This window comes from Ptiloglossa arizonensis, chromosome 7, assembly GCF_051014685.1.
Source record: "Ptiloglossa arizonensis isolate GNS036 chromosome 7, iyPtiAriz1_principal, whole genome shotgun sequence".
In the NCBI taxonomy this organism is placed as follows: domain Eukaryota; kingdom Metazoa; phylum Arthropoda; class Insecta; order Hymenoptera; family Colletidae; genus Ptiloglossa; species Ptiloglossa arizonensis.
The window spans coordinates 23,072,696-23,092,457 of NC_135054.1; the positions used below are offsets into that span (position 1 = coordinate 23,072,696).

The 19,762-nt window shown below is 49.5% G+C and overlaps 1 protein-coding gene across 7 annotated transcripts in view; it reads left to right on the forward strand.

The window, feature by feature from the left end:
• LOC143149318 (limbic system-associated membrane protein) overlaps positions 1-19,762 on the forward strand; it is a 68,394-nt gene that overhangs the window by 40,102 nt on the left and 8,530 nt on the right. For all 7 annotated transcript variants that reach the window (XM_076316564.1, XM_076316558.1, XM_076316559.1 and 4 more), the window contains exon 4: positions 6,420-6,568. In XM_076316564.1, coding sequence (XP_076172679.1) covers positions 6,420-6,568 — 149 coding nt within the window. The remainder of the gene's footprint in view (positions 1-6,419; positions 6,569-19,762) is intronic.

Genomic DNA, 19,762 nt, shown 5'->3' on the forward strand with positions numbered 1-19,762 from the left:
AATCCAACTTCGAACGAGAGAATACTCGTTATGCTCGTAAATGGCGAAACAAAAACGTGAAACGAATAAAGAAATCGAATAAATTTTACAAAAATTTCGCTCCGAGGTAGACAATCGCGGACCAGCGTTCCAGTTACGGATCAAGTCGAAGTAAATTTGAAATCTCGTCGTGTTGGTTTTCGGTGACATCGGTTCGCGGGATAAACTCGCGAATTCAACGTTACGCGGGGTTATCCGGTATCTTTTAAGTTCTTCGTCCACTGTCTTTTAATGCGAGAAACTGTCTCGGAGCAAAATTTTCGCGAAATTTCGCCGGTGGTAGGCGGACCGTGGTTCGAGAAACGTTGGTCCGGACGAAGTTAGCAAAGAAGTTGCGAGTGGTTATAAGACGCATAGTATGCAGCAGGGAAAGAGCGAAGGCTCGAGCAAAGGAAGTGCTCGCCGTCTTCCTTAACGAAAATTCAGCCCGGCGCGGTAACGATGAGCAAACTTAGTTTGAGAGCGTACAACGCCAAATATATTCTTCTCGTTGCGATCCTCGACCATTACTCTCTGCGTCGACTTCTTCGTTTTCCTCGCGGACGATGCAACAAAGAAGATGCTCGAAACGCGGTCGTTTCCGTTAAAGGGAAATCTTCTTGCAAGGAAGAAAATGGAAAGCCGGAAGGAACGAAGGGCGAATCTCTTTCCTTCTATGTTGGTACATACAGTTGTCGGCTTTTTGTTCCTCGTGGACCGACGGCTTCCTTTGATGAGAAACTATGAGCACCGCGAAATAAAAGGAACACTTTCCGCGGTAGGGATGTCTCTAATTTAAAGTGTACTTAGGAGGAGGGGTGAAATACACGGAAACAAAGGTTGCGCAACAAGCTTCGGTCAACCGTTTCAAAATATTTAACTCTCCTCCTTTTCGTCGATGACCGAGCGCGAAGGAAATAAACCACCGAAACCAAAGAGACGCCGAGACGACTCCGTTGTTGACACGAAAGAACAAAGTTTCTAATTAGAAACGCGATAATCGCGCAGAAAGACGAATACACTCGGACAATGTACCGAGACTTTGGAACGCGAACTGCGCGCGCAGGTATGCAAAAGTTGCGCGTTAAAGAGAAATTTATACAATCTCCCGATGCTAAGTTCCCTTTCGCAGAAGTTATTCCGTTCGATCGACGTTAACGTCAGCCGGAATTGGCAGACACGGAGCACCGAACTGAAGTTCGATGTCGGGAGAAATTTCCTGGAAAATGTCGACACCGCGAACTACTCTTATCCCTTATCGGAAAGAAATAGTTTCGTATTCTCTGCTCCGAGGTCCGAGCAAACTTGTTTGCATCGTTATTGGCTGCTTTCGAACGCTGGCGCAAGATCCTTCTCCTGCATTGTAAGAATGACTCAATTTTCCTAAGACGTGCAGCAGCGACGGTAGTCGCGAAGAAAAACTGCCCGAGCGCCCTCGACTGCTCTTGGAAATCGCAAAGTTCGAACGCCACCTCAAAATTCATCTCTGCAAATTGTCCAATTACGGTGAACATCTTCCGTTCCCCTTAGCAAGCTCTGTTTTCCGTGTCTAGCTAGGAGATACTCGAACCATTTTCGCTGATAAGTCACGAAAGAATATCTACGGAGACATCTTTCGCGTTTATCGAACGTACTTCCGATTCTTCGTTATTAAAAATTCCAGTTCGTTTCGTTCGTTCGGAACGAACATAATTATTTCGACTTTCGCGCGATGAACGAAAGTAGGACTCGGGAAAATTTTCTTCAAAATTTACATTTTATCGACCGCACGTACGTATACAACTTTCCAATTACGTTTCGCAGCACTCGTAGTTGCGAAACGATAATCACCTTCTCTGGTAACGTCGTTGAAACAGCGAATCGACGCGAGGCAACCAGAACGTTTTAATAATTTCTAAAACACTGATTATGCTACTTGAACCAACATCGGTCAAAGGATGGAATTTCAACAATTTCACGAATCACCGTTGGAACCAATTCCATTTTACCCTTAGATATCATCGGAACGCCGGAATGGAACACGAACCCGTTACGCGATACATTGAACGAGTCAAAGTAGTTGCATAGTTAACGAACTTTAAGGCAACGATCTCGTAGCCGGACAACGTAATTCGCCAAGAGAATTTGCGAGTAAAAATATGAATACCCGTCCACCGGCTGCGTTCAATTTTAACGGGCAAACTTCTGGAACCGATCCGAGCTATTAAAAATGACGGAGATACAAAAATGTATAGGGTGCTTTGCGATCGTCGTCGTAAACCTACTTATCGGACATAAATAGAAACGGAACGAAGGATCGTAGAGAGTTTCGAGACTACGTTGCCTCCAGATTACCGTAAAAAATAAATCGAGAATCACCGGTACGGCTGTCGCTGTACCTCGGAAACCGGAACTCCGAATTTCAGATCAACAAGATCGTACGTTAAACGCGTAACTGCAATTCTTACATTCATGTAGTCCGTTACGTACTGCTCGTATCTATGGCGCAACAGCGATTCGTAAAGTATCTTCAAAGTGTTTCGAAATGGAACAGTCGTGCAAGAGGTACGTAGAGAGAGAAAAGTCAAATAGAATTAGAAGCTCATTTCCAATATCCTTTCATATGCCCTGCACAGCCCTTGCCCTTTGTTTAGCAATTTTAATCGAAGCCGTAAAGTTCATTCGGACCTTCCGCCGATGGTCAAAACCCTTTAAACATCGATCGCGCTCGTTCTATCGCGAATTATTGAAACTTGCATCGTAAAGGCTGATCGCGACGTTGTTGCGCGCGTACGTATATCGCGTATAGTCGCATTGACACACCATTGAACATATTTACGTCGTACAGTTTCCCCCTTACCTTTGTTCCGCTGTTCCAATCATATCGAATGACACCGCTCGACGGCCGTACAATGTTCCGAACGTAATCAAATCGGTAACGCGCAAATTGATCCGTGTTCCTCGTTTGTACGTGCTTAACGTACACCACGCGATCTTTAGTTGTCCACTCTGCGCAACCTACTAATATTCGACGATACTAGTCGATACGGGTAAGTCGTTGCAGCGCCTACGAATAATTTCGAGACACGATTCGCGTTCTCCGAACAAAGAAGCCAACATTTAGTTTGCAAGATAGTACAATATCTATCGTAGATCCGTTCAGTAGGAAAAAAGGGGAGTGCAGAGAACTAATTCGCGCGTCGCCACCCGAGAGAATCCAAAGACAATTCGATAATAAACTTCTTAGAAACAACGCATCCTTTCGGGTCAGCGTTTCTCGAGTGTACGTAAGGCGTGTGTTGAACCCGCAACACGGTACAGTGTCTTATCTATCGTGCTCGAACTACGCAATAGTCCAGAATGAATTCTCTAGGTGGTTCGGTCGGAAACAGGGCCAATTTAATATTCCCTCTTTCGGTTTTCGCTTTCAATCGAAGTTCCGAAACCGTAATCAGGAGCGACACACTCTTAACGCGTTACGGAAGCGTCGAGCGATAAGGAAAGACTCGAGGGAGAAGGGGACGAGGGAGGGAGGGAGGGACACGTTGCTCATACGTGCTTTCTCTTCTTCGGAGTAGCTGTGTCATTGCTGATGTCATCGCAGCTCGTGTTAACCCGTTGGCAACCAACGCCAGCAACGTCAACAGCAACGTCGACGAAACGTATCTGCAGGCGTTGCACCTTCTTGATCCACAAAGTAAACCGCGTATTACCGAGCTACCTAGCGAGCCCATGACAAGAAGAACCATGCCTTTGCGGATCTTGGGCCCCGCGTCGCTCTAAGCTACACTACGGCGTCTATTGTGCGTGCCACGTTGGTTGTAATAAACGCTCCGGCAAACGCATACTACTCGCGTGCCTCTGTCTATGAAACGTCAACCTATTACGAGCCGATTATTCCCCGCGATAACGCACAATGCCGCCAGAAATACGAAAACATCGAGTATCGATCGAATTCACGAGGCTGACGCGACACAGAACCTCGTGTTTTTAATCTTTCTAATGACCGTCGCTCCTCCAACCCCACATAAGGTTCAATTTCCGTATAGAACTTTCAGGATCGGCGTTCGTTCGTTCATCATCGGGCCCGCAACACGGCTAAACGTTGCAACGAATTTCCATTGAAGCCCCGAAAGCTCGTAACGCGAGCTTTGTATTTTCGAAAATAACGGCGATGGTAATTGACGAAATGCAATTAATGAAATGCACCACCTGGTCAGAGGGTGGTCGGATCGCTGCTATTTCGTTCGTCTGCTCGCAAACATTACAAAAAGAGCCCTATCGCGAAACCGTGATTAAATAACGCGATTCGGAATAGCGGCAAGTTCGACGAAAATATAGCCCGTAATCCGAATTTTAATCGACGGGAGTAACTCTACCCCCTTCTCTTTGCGTCCTAAAAAGCAGCGAATTAATCGCAGAGCGTATAACGCGGCCAAGATTCGATCGATGTTTCGTTACGCTCGCTTCGTGTATCGCGTACGCGATTCGAACGCGGATTCATCCTTCCCCATCCTTACCGAACAGTCGAGACTTCGATTTCTCCGGATGTCGCGAAAATGGAAGACTCTCGTGCGGATTGTTTCCGTTGGTCCGAGGAACGCATCGTAATCCTGTCCAGGCGGAGTCAAAAATTCGTCGCTTTAATCACGAGACAGCCGGAAGGAGAGTCTCGCAGCCTCTTTGCGAATATTGCAGCTGGCCAGATAAGCCGAGCTAACCCCGAATTACCGGCCCCTCTCTTTACCGGTGAAAATTAGCAGGCAGGCAGGCAGCAGGCAGTTACGCCCGGAGCCGAGAGAAGGGTACAATTTTAAGGCACTCGCTCTAATAGGTAATGCAATTTAAGAAGCTCGTCAACCAGGATGGCAGCAGGACCGTAGGCAGATGGCCAGTGGAAAGAGGCAAAACCCGAGAACCCACCCTTCTTCGAGCGGTGTACGTAGAGTGAATCTTAAATTCTGTGGCTGCAGCAACCGCCTCGCTTCAGATTGCATAGCTGAGTGAGTAACTTCGGTAATTACCAACGACCTAGTTGCGACTGACGCTCAAGGTAACGTTTCGAATCTGACCGGGGGGGATGGGACGGGGGTAGGCAGCCGAAACGATAACTTTTGATACGGTGGCACCGATTTGACGAGAACGGCCTCGTCCGCGGCAACTTTTCGAGGCCAAGTCCGCGAACAACGCGCCGAGCACTTTGTTCACCTACCCCCTGCCGTGCCGCACCACCCCAGCCGCTTATCTCGAGAGCAGACTTCTTGCTCGCGAGTTCCGTTACGCGGTCTCGTCGGAAACAGGAGGAACCGCCGAACCAACTTCCATCGCGACGAATAATGCGTTTAATAAAACGGAGAAGCTTTAAACGTCTCGCTTCCGGCGAGCTTGGCACAGCTTCCCGTCCAATCAGCGTCGAGTGCAACGACTCCTGCGGTCCACGCGATCGCCGTACGATATTCTCGAGTAATGCAATTTCTTGAGTTTTCGGCTTGGCTCCAAGTCGTTAGACGTACGTTACTCGATAGCCGGGAGACCTTCCGCCTCCCCCGCACCCCACACCCCACACCCCACACCCCACACCCCACACCACCCCGCCCCTATGGGCCACGGGGAACGCCGGAGGGTTCTCGTGTGTCCAACGAAACTCCCCGGTTACACAGCGGAACGACATCGTTGTTCTTAAACCAGCGGGGAGAAGAAGAGCGCTAGTGTAAATCGAGACACCGGGGGTACGGGACGAGGACTATAAAAACGTGGAAAACAAGAGGAAGATAAAGGCGTAACGACCGGTGCTTCGCTGCAGAGGAACAAGACAAACATATACACGTCCACGGGCCGGAAGAACTTTCCGGGCCACCTATGCTCAACTTTCCCAATATGCCACTAAATAGAAACCTGTCCCTTTTCGTCGCACCTCGAGCGAACGAAAAATACAATTTTTTCGCATTTTCGATTCGAAGAGCGAGGGGAGCGTAAAATTGGACGCTCGAAATTGAAAAAACCGTCGCCGAGTGCATCCGGAGGAATTTTCAAGGGCCTCCGCGAAGAAAACGTCCACGATCGATACACCTCTGGCGGAAGTTCGGGAATAAACTTCTCTCCCTTTACTCGAGGCAATAAAATACTCGTGTCGTTTCTCGAGGGCCCGCGCAACAGTCATTATTATTCAAAAGAGTCCCCGTCCCTGGAAGTTGCCCGGCAGGCAAACATTAACGCACAATAGTTCCCCTTGAAATGGCTCGCAGTCGCGAAACGACGGCATCCACGCCGCGCCCGGTCTCGACTCGGCTCGGCTCGCGCGGGTCTTTTTACACGCGTGCGATAGCGTCGCGGTTAATTTCCTCCGCCTATTTTCCAGGCAACCCAGATCCATTGAGGGAACCGAGACGTTACAGTACACCGGTGCTTTTCAATATTTCCAGATGGTGCCATTCGCGGCGAGAAACCAGCCAACGAGGAGACTCAGAATCAGAATAATGTCCTTTCTTCGGTAGCTGCACCTGTCAAGGATGTCCTGGCGCAGACCGGCGGCAACGCTATGCTACCCTGTAGATTCACTGGCCCCGGAATAGTGAGTACAGCTACACGTATACAGGCAAATATATGCGCTCTAGATGATGTATACAAGGGCAACGGCTCCGTGTACAAGTAGACCCGTATATGCGCAATCTATAGGCCGGGGCCTCCGTGAGCGCATTATACACGGGCCAATGCACACCAAGGAAATATGCACACTGTACACAAGTTTGCATGCCATTGTGTAAAGGGAGGGAACATCGATAAACACCCGCGTTGCAGATTGCGCGTATACAGTGGCTCGGGCATTGCGCATTCCGAAACCGCGCGCGTGAATCGCGCGCTCGGTTGTGTGCCTTTGGGGACGCGCGGTGACTGTTGACGCTCATTTCGCGGACTTACGCGCGTGTCTTTCGTCCCGTTGATACCCGGAGAAATTTTCATTCTACTTTGACCCGCGAGTTTTCGATGCCTCCAGGGACTTCGGCGCGGTTTCAAACGGCTTTGAAAGACCGGTTACGGTCTTGGAGAATTTCGCGTATCGTAAAACCGCGCGGGACCCTCGCCCGAGACCGTCGAGCGACGTTTACACGCGCGCGGCACACGCTTCGAACCGCTCTACGCTTTGACGTCCTCGAGAGCTTTCACGGCTCCGCGTCGCGCGACTTGTTACGTCGCGCAACGGAAGATTATTCCGCGCGTAAGAACAACTCGAAGAATAATAACTTCCTTCCCCCGCGAACTTTCTCCCCGCGGTGCGATCGAAATTCTTTTCGAAAAAACCTTCGACGGGTATTCCGAACGCATCGTCGCTTCTGTCGCAGTTTCGTCTCGCAAATTCTAGTTTCCGCGCCGTGTAACCCTCGAACGTTAAAAAGTTCGGATCGTCGAGGGTGGCGCGCAACGTCCCTCGCGAGTTCCGCGCGGTGAAAACGGTGCTTTACGAGCCGACCTCGAGTCGCAACTTTCTCCCGAGATAATGAATTATTAACGGGAGCACGGTGCAAAGGATCGGACGGGCTGTTTCGAATCCAACTCGCTGAACGTACTCACCGATGTGGCGCGTTTCAACGACGCCGTTACGCGGACACACACACACACACACACAGGGTCGCGTTGCACTCGTCTTCTCCCCGCGCGGCGGTGCGCTCGTTAATAAATGATCGGAACGCGATGCTGGTGTATGCAAGCCTCGGGCCGAGGTCAACCGGTGGCAAAGAGCGGAAATCGGGAAACGTATCTCGAGAAGGGAAACCGAGGGTTGGTCGCGGGCGCGGGCGACCGTTTCGACGTAACTCGACGCCGGGCGGACCGGGAAATACGCGGAAGACGGAACGAGGGACGTCCGAGGGGACGGAAACCTCTCCTTCCCCCTTTCCCTGCCGCTGGAACGTAATTTCTCGGTATTAATGTTGCAAGCGTCAACGCGCCGGGAACCGCAGTTTCCTAGCTGCAACCGGCCGGCTGCCGTGGCTCGATCCGCGCCACTCAGACGCGCTGAAATTGCCGGCGAAAATTTCTATTTCCCGTGAGTGTGTACAATGAGAGCGCGATTAAGATTCATGTTGCATTATTCAGAACGTAGGTGGGCGAAATTTCTCCGCTACGACGCAATTTTGTACCACGGTTGGTCGAGACGCTTCGTCAACTTCGAGCGAGGCGGTATTAACATCTTCGCGGAAACTTCCGGAGCGATTGTTCGAGTTTCCACGCCTTCCTCCCGCGGACGTGTCCAAACGACGCGGTTCGACAGCGGAAATATTTTTTGCGTTCGACACCGGACAATGGGGTCCTCGACGCGACGCGACACAGCTTCCGTCGCGATGTCGACCGGACGCAACGCGCGCACCGGTATCTTCGTTGTTCCAACGCCACCCCTGAAAAACGAACGGATCCGCCTAATTGACTCTTGTTTGCCCCGTAAATTCAATCGAAGACCCGCTCGATTGTCCCGAAATCCTAGCCGACAATAACGGCTCGCGATAATCAACCATTCACGGGGATACAATAAATCCGCTCGACGAACTTTAGATTCAGCTGCAGTCTATCAAATATGAACGCGCAACGAATCATAGGATATCCGACGACACGGCCGCTGAAAACTGTTCGTAACGTGAAATTACCAGCGCGATGAAAATAGAACGCTGATCAACGGATTTTGTACACGGCGGTTCCGGAGCGTTTAAATATATAAATGGGAAAATAATTTTAGGGCCGTTCTCGGCAGAGATTCTCGGTGGTTCATTTGCGAGAGAAATTGAGCGAGAGAATCGCGTTTCACAGGTCCTTCGAGCTCGAGAACACCGCGGCTTAGCTTTGACTCGGTCGTGGACCGTTACCACTCAGGATGGCCACGCAGGATTGATTTTCCGTTCCACCGGCGACAGAAAAGCTGCGTGCACTCGCCGACCGAGAACTGTCCCGCGCATCCAGCTTCTCGAGGGACGCATCGACCAAGCACACGCCGAGAAAACGAGCAAAATTTCGCCTTCTCGTTAACGCACAACCGTCCGCGTAATTTCGCCAATTTGCCGGTTGAAAAGTGTAAAATTTACACGAACGAAACGACGCCGTGCGACCGACCCACTTCTGCGATCGAGTAATGCGAAAACGTACAGGGCGAACCATCCACCCCGATCGGCGCGTTCTTTTTTTTTCTTTTTATCGTAAACAGCGGACGAACATTTTTTTTATCGCGGATAAAAAAGTAGTTCTCTTTAAACGGTCCACTCGGTACATCGCGCTATCGCGGAGAGAAATTTACGCGTGCAATCGTCGCTCGATCGTACCGTACGCGAAAACGTGGAATGTCCGTGCAAATGGCAGAAGCCGAGTCGAACATTTCCCGATTCTCTGCGCGGCAGCAAAGTTTTAATGGATATCGGGGCGCAACACGTTGGCGACAAACCCGACGAACGCGCGAACAAAGAACCCGAGATCAATTTCATAGCCAGGGTGCGAGAGCTGGATAAATAGGTATTTATCTAAGAGATAAGAGCGGGAGTTGGACAGGTCCTCGACAGGGTGAGAAATCCATGCTTCGGTGCAATGGCGCGAGAAATACCTCCCTCCGTTGACCTCTCTCCGACAAAGTTAAAGCACGGCGATTTCGAAAGCTCGACCGACAGAAAGGACTTTCTCGTTGAAACGCCCACGGTCCGCCACACGGATCGCGCGCGTTTGCGACAAACGGCCGCCTGTATTCGCCAATCTGAACGACCCTCGGACACCTCGCAACACGAGGAGAGATTAAACGTTTGCACGACCCAATTCTCGCGAGAAGCTACGATTCTGCGGTGGTAATCGCGCGGAAACTCTCCGACGTTCGCGCAAAACCTCGAGGAATCGCTGAAAAACCGAAAAACTTTGAAACGGCCCTTCTTGGTAAATATCGCGCGCAATACGGAGACCCGCAACCGAGCTTTCGACCCGTTTCCATTTTTCCTATTCGTAAGATGCGCGACGAATTTCTCATAGCCGACGCTTTCGGTTAAAGGGCCGAAATATCGCCAAGTAGGGTGGAAAACAATTTCGTTCCGCGTTTCGGCAATTATTGCGTCATTGGTGACAATGAACGTTCCGGTTAAATTGCGAACGGGGACGGTAAATATTCAACGTTCGTGACCCGAATCTTCGCCCTATATGTTTACGGGCGGGGAATAAATTTCTTTTCGGCCCGTGCCTCGTTGTCGTCTCTTTAAATACGTTACGCGTCGAAGCGCGGTAAGATGAAACCCGACGTTTGGCATACGCGTCGACCTCCCCTCGAAATCGGCTATTTTAATAAACTCGTAGACCGAAAACAAACATGGCGCCATCCGAGAAGATTAGGTATCTACTCGCCGTGGCAGTCAATTTCGCCTTCCCGCAGGAGTTAAATAAATTCTTCGCGATCCGTTCCAGCGGAATCCCATTTTCCCGTTCCAAAAGCAATTTTGTCGGTTCAACATACCGTCTCGTAATATATACATTTATAGATTAAAATGGTTGCCCCGTAGATCGGTCGCGGAGACAGAAACTAGGTGCTGTGGAGGTTGGCTGGAACGAGTTGCGCTCGTGTTGCGCTCGGGTCGCGCGCGGCTCGCGTTCTCGGCCCGAGAAGAAAGGGAAACGAGTTTCGTTTGGAGGCTGGGGGCAATCTAGGGGACGCGTTTAAAATATTTCAATCCGTCGCGTTTCGTCCGACGCTCTTCGGCCTGTTCGAAAAATCTAGGCTGAGACGGTGGACCGAGAATTTCGACTCGGGTAGTTCTCGGCCCTAAGTGGGCTCTTCGCTGCGAAAACACGCGTCGTTTTCTCTTGCCTCGGGGATTATTTGCCTAGTTTTTCGGGACGACTGCACACGAGCGCAATCTGCGAGAGAGAAACGCGCGCGGTCGAGAGTGGCAAATTGATCCACTCGGAAACAATAGGCAAAGGACGAGTACTCGGAAATGGCCCACTTAACCGTCCATCGTCGGCAATATATCGATATCGTCTCGACGGCGGTCGCTTTTGTCGTCGAGAACGACGAGGATACCTTCAATAATTGAGACGCGATGATTTCTGTCCGCTCCCTTTTGCGGACCAGGAAGCAATCGACGAGAAGGACACCGGAGTCGTTTGTGTCTTCGAGCGTAAGGGAGCGTGCACAAAGTACGACACGATATTACCACACAAGGGAACCCAATATGTTAACGTCAGCGTGTTTAGAAGGCACTTTTAGCCCTAGTCGACTGCGCGAGCGCCACGTTTATCAAGGTCGGTCCACCCTAGGGACACGGTCTGGCTCTCGTTTCGAGGGAGCACTCCCTTTTAACGCAGTCGAGGAACAAAACGTTAAATATTACACGATATCGCGAATACGCGCGCCAAAGACCTTTGTCTTCTCCTCGTCGCGCGATTCAACAACGGGGAACTATTTTTTGGCGATCGAGCCGAAAACGGACTTCCGAGCGGTGACCGCGTTCGTACAACGCGTTGAATATACATATTTCTCGCAAACCGAACCGAGCCGTAAGTAGACGAAACATGCGGCTGCAACGCTGCACGAAATAAAGTGGAATCGAGCCGGAAGCAATTCGTGCCCGGGCGCCATTCGCGAGAGGAATGTTCGTAGCCTCGGTATTAGGCATCGTATACCTTCGAGCGCAACGCACAATTGCCAGATCGCCGCGCAGAAATGCAGAAATGAACGTCGCAACAGATGTAACCGATGATACCACCGCTTCTGCTACGAAAGCAATTCGGGCTTAATGCGAGTGCATTGCGCGAATATGATCGCGACAGATGGGAAACACGACGGTCTATTAACGTGGATAATGGCCATAGATTCTAGAGCATTCGTGTCGATTAGTTTCGAGCGAATCGCGGCCCAAAGACGATAAATAATTTTTGCGGTGACGAGGAACGGATCGAAATGGGGATCGCGGATCGGTGCCCCGGATTCGAGGAAAACGCGGTTTGCTCGGTCGCTGGCCTCCATTTCCGAGTGCATGGATATTCCAAACAGAGAATCGAGTCGAACCTCGTTGACCGTTTAGTCGACGATAAGATCTAAAAATTAAGGAAACTCTGAGAGACCGTGCAAGTTTTTCGAAGAAGATCACTCGTCACTCTTCGCACGAGAAGAGTTTCCTCGAAGAAAGCGAAGACACGGTTTCACTCGACAAAATTTCGAGAGAGAAGAGCTCGAGTCTCGAGACTCGAGAGGAAGAGCGAGGGTCTGTCGTAGCGAAAAGTTGGTCAACTTCAATTGGACGAAAGTCGTGTACAAAATCTGGAGCGAATGTAACGAGAGCATATGGTTGCGAAGATTTTTGTTTCAGCAGTATCCGTTTTCTTCGAGACCGTCGCTCTCCGAAAGAGCTGTCAATATCCATTTAGTATTTGTTATACAATAAAGTACCGTAACGCGTACAGCCATACGATGTCTCGCAGAGATCCTCAAAGTACCTCCAACGAAGTGGAATTCTTGGAAAACTCGAGTACCTAGGCCCGACGATAGACCAACGTCAAGATTAGTTGTCGCGAACTCTCTGAACGTTCATGGTAATGAGATTGTCCGAAACTTTCCCTCCCCTTCGGCACACACTGTTTCAGCATGTCACTCGCGCAAACACAAACATAGCAATCGCGTCCATCTTCATCCATCTTCGCGTCGTAGAAGCAACCGGTAGGAAAACGCAAAGGTAACGTCGTAGGGAAAACCAAACACGCTCGGACAAGACACAGCTGGTCGTGTAAACGTCGCGCCACCTGAAAATATATCTCGTAGTGATACTACTTTGTGTATTCGTTACTGGAAATATATTTAGGTTTACGAGGCGTCAGGCACCGCAACTCCTACGACATTAATTCGCCGTGAGAGGAACGGTACCGTCGCGAATAAAATCATCGCAGCTGCGTGCATTCGGGCCCCGGTATTCTATCAAGGAATATCGTGACGTCTGAAAGTAACGAGGCACGTCGTTGTCCCGGCAGTCGAGGTGCAAGCTTCCAGACCGATGTAACTGGAAATGCACGACGCGCGTTCGCCTACAAAAGGACACCTAGCGCTGGCCAAAGATCGATTCGCACCCGAGTAGAATTTCAATTCGAGTCGCCGAGGAGTGGCTCCGATTGCAACTGCTGATACGACAGAGAAACCTAAAAAATTCGTTCGGACGTGCCGTGCAATGCGGCGCAAAGTTCAATGATTGGAATCCGAAGGTTGTTTGGCACGTCGAAGGTTGCGAAGATAAAATAATACGAAATTTCATCGGGAGCGGTGGATCGTGAAACAAACTCGTTTCTTTCCCTTTCTTTTTCACGATAGAAGCGAAACGGAATGGATTCGACAAAACGGCTGCCTGGTAATTTCAAACTTTTATTCGTCGGGCCCGTACAACCGAGAGAAATATATGTATCTCCTCGATATAAACGAATGACGAATGAAGATCACCCGCCGATACTTGCAATTTTTTACCGCGTCTGCACGATCATGAATTTTCTACTCGCGGACGAGATAAAGCATCGACCACGGGGAGCAAGTGTTTTCCCGTCGAGTTTATTTCATTATCCGTAAGTTCGTGTTCCATGAAATGGAGGTTTCTCTACGAACATAGTTCCAGCAGCTCGGTAACGACGTCGGAGGCTCAAGGTCGGCGAAAAATATCTGTTCTCGAGAACCTCGTACCCTCGGAATTCTTCCAAACTCCGTGGGAATATTTCTGAAACGATAGCGATGCTCGGTCAGGCCTCGACGAGTAAAATATTCGATGAAAGGAATTGGAGTCTTCCCGTGAACCTATACGCGTATTAAATGCAGGATGGCTCGACCGTCCGGCAAGGTTAAGGGGAGAGATATACGAAAAAAAATATATTTCCATTTCACGAAACGTGATATTCATATCTATATTCGACGAGAGGACGCCCCTTGGCACAGAGAAGAATAACTACGATAAAGACTTTGAGAAGAATTAGCAAATAAATGGCACAATGTGTGACGTCTACGTTGCGTTTAAAGGACCATAGCAACCCTCTAAAAATATTTCTCGGAATTGCGCGGTCTACATTTCACCACAGTGTTTCAAATTTGAGAAGACCCTACGCGAACGATACAATACCTAGATCCGTTATAAACATTCGTTCCGCGCAGACGGCGTGCTCGTCATCGCGTTAACGAAACTTCGATCATTTCCAATAAAGCTAACGGTCGTTTTGTTCGCGTTATTTCTCGGGGGCAACGAGCGTAGATTTTCTTCCATCTCACCGCTGCTACAAAGTAGTAAAAAGCTCCTCTAAACAGGGGTTACAGCACGCTAGAGAAAATTCGACTCAACCAATGGCTCGTATACTTTTTATACAACTCGGGCCGTAAAAAAATTGTTTAATATAGAAGAACGGTATCGTAAAACCTTCGAGAATAGATTCAGCATCACGAGGACGATCGCGCGTTTATCTACGCGTCGTGTCATCGAAAGGACTTTTACGATACTCCGACGCTGGATGCGCGACAATACTTTCGATCTGCGCGAATGGAATGTATTAGGTGTGGAAATTAATTCGGTGTCTAAAATCTATCTTTCATGCCGAAATTTAAACGAATGGATTTTTTTGCACAAAATCGTAACGGATGAAAAACAGGTATTGTATCGAAAATCGTCCCTCCGCCCTAGGGAACCGTCGATATCGAATGCGAAACCAAATATTCGAAAAAAGCGTTGTTGCGCATCCGATGGAACGCGAAGAAAGTAGCGTACCACGGATTGTTTCAATCTGATCGGACTATCGATGCAGACCAGCATCGGTATCGACCGATACCGGAAAGTAAGGAAAGAGACCGTTTATTGGTCGGGGAACGTGGTAAATCGAGCGTCGTAAAAGGGACAAAGTATCGTTCATTCCTTGGGCTGGGAAATTCTCTCGCACGCAGCTTGCATTTGGTAAATACGCACTTTCGAACATTGGAAAAAGCGCAGAAATGGCATCGACGCATCGAACGAAATTTTGTTTAAATAAATGGTAAATTGATCGTTACACCTGATACGTGTACCGTTCGTGGAAGTCGATCGATTCGAACCAAGAATTATTTCATACGTTGGCTGGCCGAAACCCGGTGTAAAATATTTTTATCGCTCTCCGCGATTGTTCCGGACGTCGAAGTGGCCACGTAAACGGAACACAATCGCGCGTGGGGCGCATCGATACGCGCGCGCGTACTCGCGCGAGGATCTAACAACGAGCGTCACGGCATTATATTCGACCGCTGTGCCGGATATAAATTTCACGGAGGTCGGGAGCAATATGAATATTTCGGAAATCGGTACACGCGCGCTCGACATCCAAGAGGAAATCCCGACGGGAGCAGGGAACTTCTCCAATTTTCTGGCTCGGATAACGAATCGTCGCCGTAACGCTGCGGAAAGTTCGGATCCGTGAGCGCCCGGACGCAGTCGCGCCTGCACCCCCTGTGGATTTTTCTTTCCGTCTTTTTCCACGCTAATCGATCCTGGAACCAATCTGCGAGTCTCTTTCGACCGAACAAAGAATAATTTTCAATCGACCTACATTTTCCAGAATTTGCAACCCTCGAACCGACGCGGTTGCTCAATTTTCTCGAAAAGCTGCGCGACCGCGTTTACTTTCCGCTTGTACCGCGTGGAGCTGAAAAAACGTCACTCGAATTAAGAGGAATGTCCATCGGCGAGATAGTCGACTCTAGTTTAGAGTGTACGAAACGTTCGATAACCGAACGTAACGTTGAATGCCCCATCGGAGCTAATTTCGTTCACGGACCGACGCGACTGGAAAGTAAATACGTTGTAAAGCCAATTGTCGTTCGACGCGATCTTTGAACGTATCGGTTCGGGTGTGCCAATAACCGCGAAGCCCGCCCGGTCTACGATCGTAAGCTTCCAGACGTTCGTGAACTCGTTTCTAACGGAAAAATACGATCCTCCGAGTCGTACACTTTGTACAGTATAGCCGCGACTAGTAACGTTTGAGAAACACTGCGCCGCAACGATCGGGGTTTTGGAGAGTATATTAGCGGCCGGGCATTTGAATAATTACCGGGTGAATTTATAAATTTCACTCGGCTTCTAGTGCGAACGACCGTTCAGCGCGTTTCATAATTATCTTTAATGGTCAATAATTTCAGGTCGACGTCGCGGGTACAACGCGCTGAAATTTCTACGCGCGTGTCGCGTAGCAAAGGTGCCGTTTAATCGCGGATTCCAGCGACTGTGACGAATTTCCCATTGGAACAAATATTTCGACCGATGTTTGTTCGATATTTTTCCTTCGCTCTCGCTCTCGTAACTCTTCGTCTCGGCGTTTATTTTACCGTATCGTGCGACACCCTGTATACGCGACGCGCCGACTCCCGCGAGAGACATCGCCTATCCGTAACAGTGATGATTTTCTATTTTACGACCGTACGAACAAATGAACTGCGAACTACGAGCCAGCGTCGCGTTACGTACAATGTATTACTCGAAATATTTAATCGGCTCGTTCGATAGATATAATAAACCGGTTACGATCGTAACGCGATCCGGTGGCGATCAATTTTCCAACCGAACCGTCGCGGCGAACTTGTTAAATAGATTACGTTATCGGTCGTATATTCGTTCGAATAAACGTTTACCGCGACGAAATCAACGACGGTTAATTGGATAAGAAAAATCCAATACTTTTACCGGTGTCCGACGACCTGGATGCGAAACGCGGGTCCTCGGCGAGCGAGCGTATTCCGAGGAATCGAGCGTATTCCGCGCTAGCGTACACGTTTAACTTTTACTCGGGCGATCAACGGGATCGCGAAGTCGGCTGTAGCGCCGATAATAAAACGCAAACGAACCGGAAACCGATTCGACCTATTTTCTATTCCACGGAACACACCTCCCCGATGATCCGTTCGCGAAAATGACGTCGGGCTAACCGATGGAAAGCTGGGAATATACCTCGTTTGTCTCGTTATCACGGCGCTCGATGTGTACACCGTTTGATACACGAATTAACGGATGATTCGAATATCGGCCTAATATGCATAATTATTTCCCGAGCAACTGCTCGTTATCCGTGTTTCCGATCCGTCGGATCGAAACACCTGTACACGTTGTTCCGTGGAATCCACGTGCCCGCCAGACATTCGCGTTATTAACGAAAGACACAATGGCGTCCCCGTTCACGGAGTTTGCCGAGGAGGAGGCGTCGTAATCTTTCGACGCGTCGCTCCCGAAACTTTACAAAGTCGATTGAAACAATCCCGTCCCGTGTATCTCTCGCTCTCCTTATTTCCTCGAACCGATTCGAGAGAGCGTGCCATATGGCGGCGATACGACAACGGAGGGGTGTGCACCGTCGATTCCCTCATAAACCGGCAAACTTTTCGTACGAGTTCACGGGGAGAAGAACAGATGCCGGGGTTCCGTAAAAACTACCACGTCGGAGAAAAACTTCGGTGGTTAAAAACCCGTTAAAAACGCAACCCTTACGGTGGTAGGACCAAACGTCGTACCACAGTTTCGCCGCACCGTGGAGTCGAGGAGGGTGTACTCTTAATGGAAGAAGGTAATGAAAGAACGACGAGCAACCCCCCGTCGAGTTTCAACAACAATAATTTCGTTTACACGATCCACCGGTTTTTACATGCACCGCCCATCGACAGGAAGGGGAACTTTCCTTTGCCGCGACTCGTTACGCGCAAATTTATTCAACGCGCGCCGATATTGAATTTACAGGTTATTACTAACCCTTCGTTTCGCCCGTCCCTCCCCGGAACTCCTCCGACAACCGAATCCGCTTAATTTCCGAGGAAATTTCAAACGGAGCTGCTCGAGAATGCGACGACTCGATGGGTTATTAAAACGCGATCCATGGAGAGACGTACTCGTACAACCGAGGGAGTGTTATAACCGGGTCTTTGTTGCGCGGGTAAAGGGAGTGTATGTACCGTGGATAGAGTATCACGATACTGCGTGAACGCGAGATACGGCCAAAAGGCTTTTAAACTCGAAGATACCGACGATCGCTGTGGACGAAGATCGTCACTGATGCAGTCCTCGATGCGATTCGCGTCGCAAACGTGCGATTGATCCCTTCTATACTTCGATTAAAATACAACAACCGTGCTCGTTAACGCGGAACACGTGGAAGCGGTCGAATAAATGAAAAACAAATGTTTACAACGATCGGAAACACGATGGAACGTGTACGGCTACGAGTTGTAACGTCGAAGGAGCGAAACGTAGCCGAGAGGAAAAACGAAGGAGAAATAACAGAGAGTTACGCGTCTGGAAACGGTTTAAATTATCGGGTGAATCAACGAGTTGATATAGAACGACGGCACAGCATACGATTAACGTTCGATCGATCGCTCGCGGACTATCGGACCGACTCGATATATCGGTCGCGTAAGTTGACCGGATAAACAGTGCAGCTCGCGCGTACAATTAACTTTACGCGAGCGATCGCCAACCGAATCGAAGGTATAGACAGGAGGATCGGTGTTCGGTCTCCCGGAGGGGTATTTTTTCTCGACTCCGCCCACTTCTTAGCGACGCCCAGACTCGGCGACGTATCGAGGCGAACTCCGCCTACTCGGGAGAGATCATTCAAGCTCCCTTCTTTAGCACTACCTGTACCGAAAACTAATCTTATTACAGCCACAGTTACACGCGACAGACAGAAAGTTATACCCGTGTTATAAATATGTATCGAGCGCGAAAGTTTCCCGAGTTTCAGCCGTGGATGTGTGCCTTTCGTCGAACCTCAACTTTGTAAAATTCCCATTTGTAGATCTCTAACGGTGGAGACTGGGAATTAAAACGCGCGGGGGTTGACCGAACAAAGTGGATTCCGAGAGAGAAGTTTTGTAATTTTCCCAACCGTGTTGTTTGCAGCTCTCGGGCGCCGCGTGAATGCGCGTAATGGTTACATCGTTTTCGAGACGATTGGGTAAATAACAGCGTACAACTGTACCTCTGCCACCGCGTGCTTACTTTTATTTCTATGCGCTTCTTCTTTTTCAACGTACCGCGTTAACGTCTCGTGTATCGGTAAGCTCGCGTTGCTCCAATACGCGATCAGAAGTCGTTCCCACCACTGTTCGGGTTACTTGGACTCGTGCGAACATCGATTCCAACCGACGGTGATTATAAACGATTGTAAAAAATTTCCTCGATAAACGGGAGTTTTCGCAAGTTTGCCGAGTATCTCGACGAAGAAGCGCCTACTATTATTATTACTATATTAAGCATCGAACGGTCGCGTTCAAGCGCGCCGTAAATCTCGAGGAACTCGCGATAAGGGACTGGGACACTGTCGAAAAAACCCCATAAAGTAACTTCACGACTCGAAGATAACCCGGGGTGGCTCCGGTCGGCTCGTATATCGCGACAGATCGAAAAGCGTCAAGGAGGCAATCGATACACGGGGACGGGCACAGAGCCACGCAGAAACGCGCGCGATTCTACCTGCGATCTTTTATTCATCGCGCATTCCCGCCACCCTGCTTTCTCTCTTGACACCATTTTCCCCGCGCACGCTACTACTAGGTATCGCGAAGAATCGACGAGACCGATTCGAGTTTTCCGCTCTGGACAGGTTCGCGCGTACGAAAGCCGGACATCGGAACGCTCCATCGTCGCGGTGCACACGAATCGTATCGACCTCGCGCGTACGCGACGCGAATACGCTACATTTTCGTCCCCTGCAAACGTGGAATAGTCCTTCCGCGTCCACTCGATGAAAGGTTGGAATTTAATGAATGAGTAATCACGCG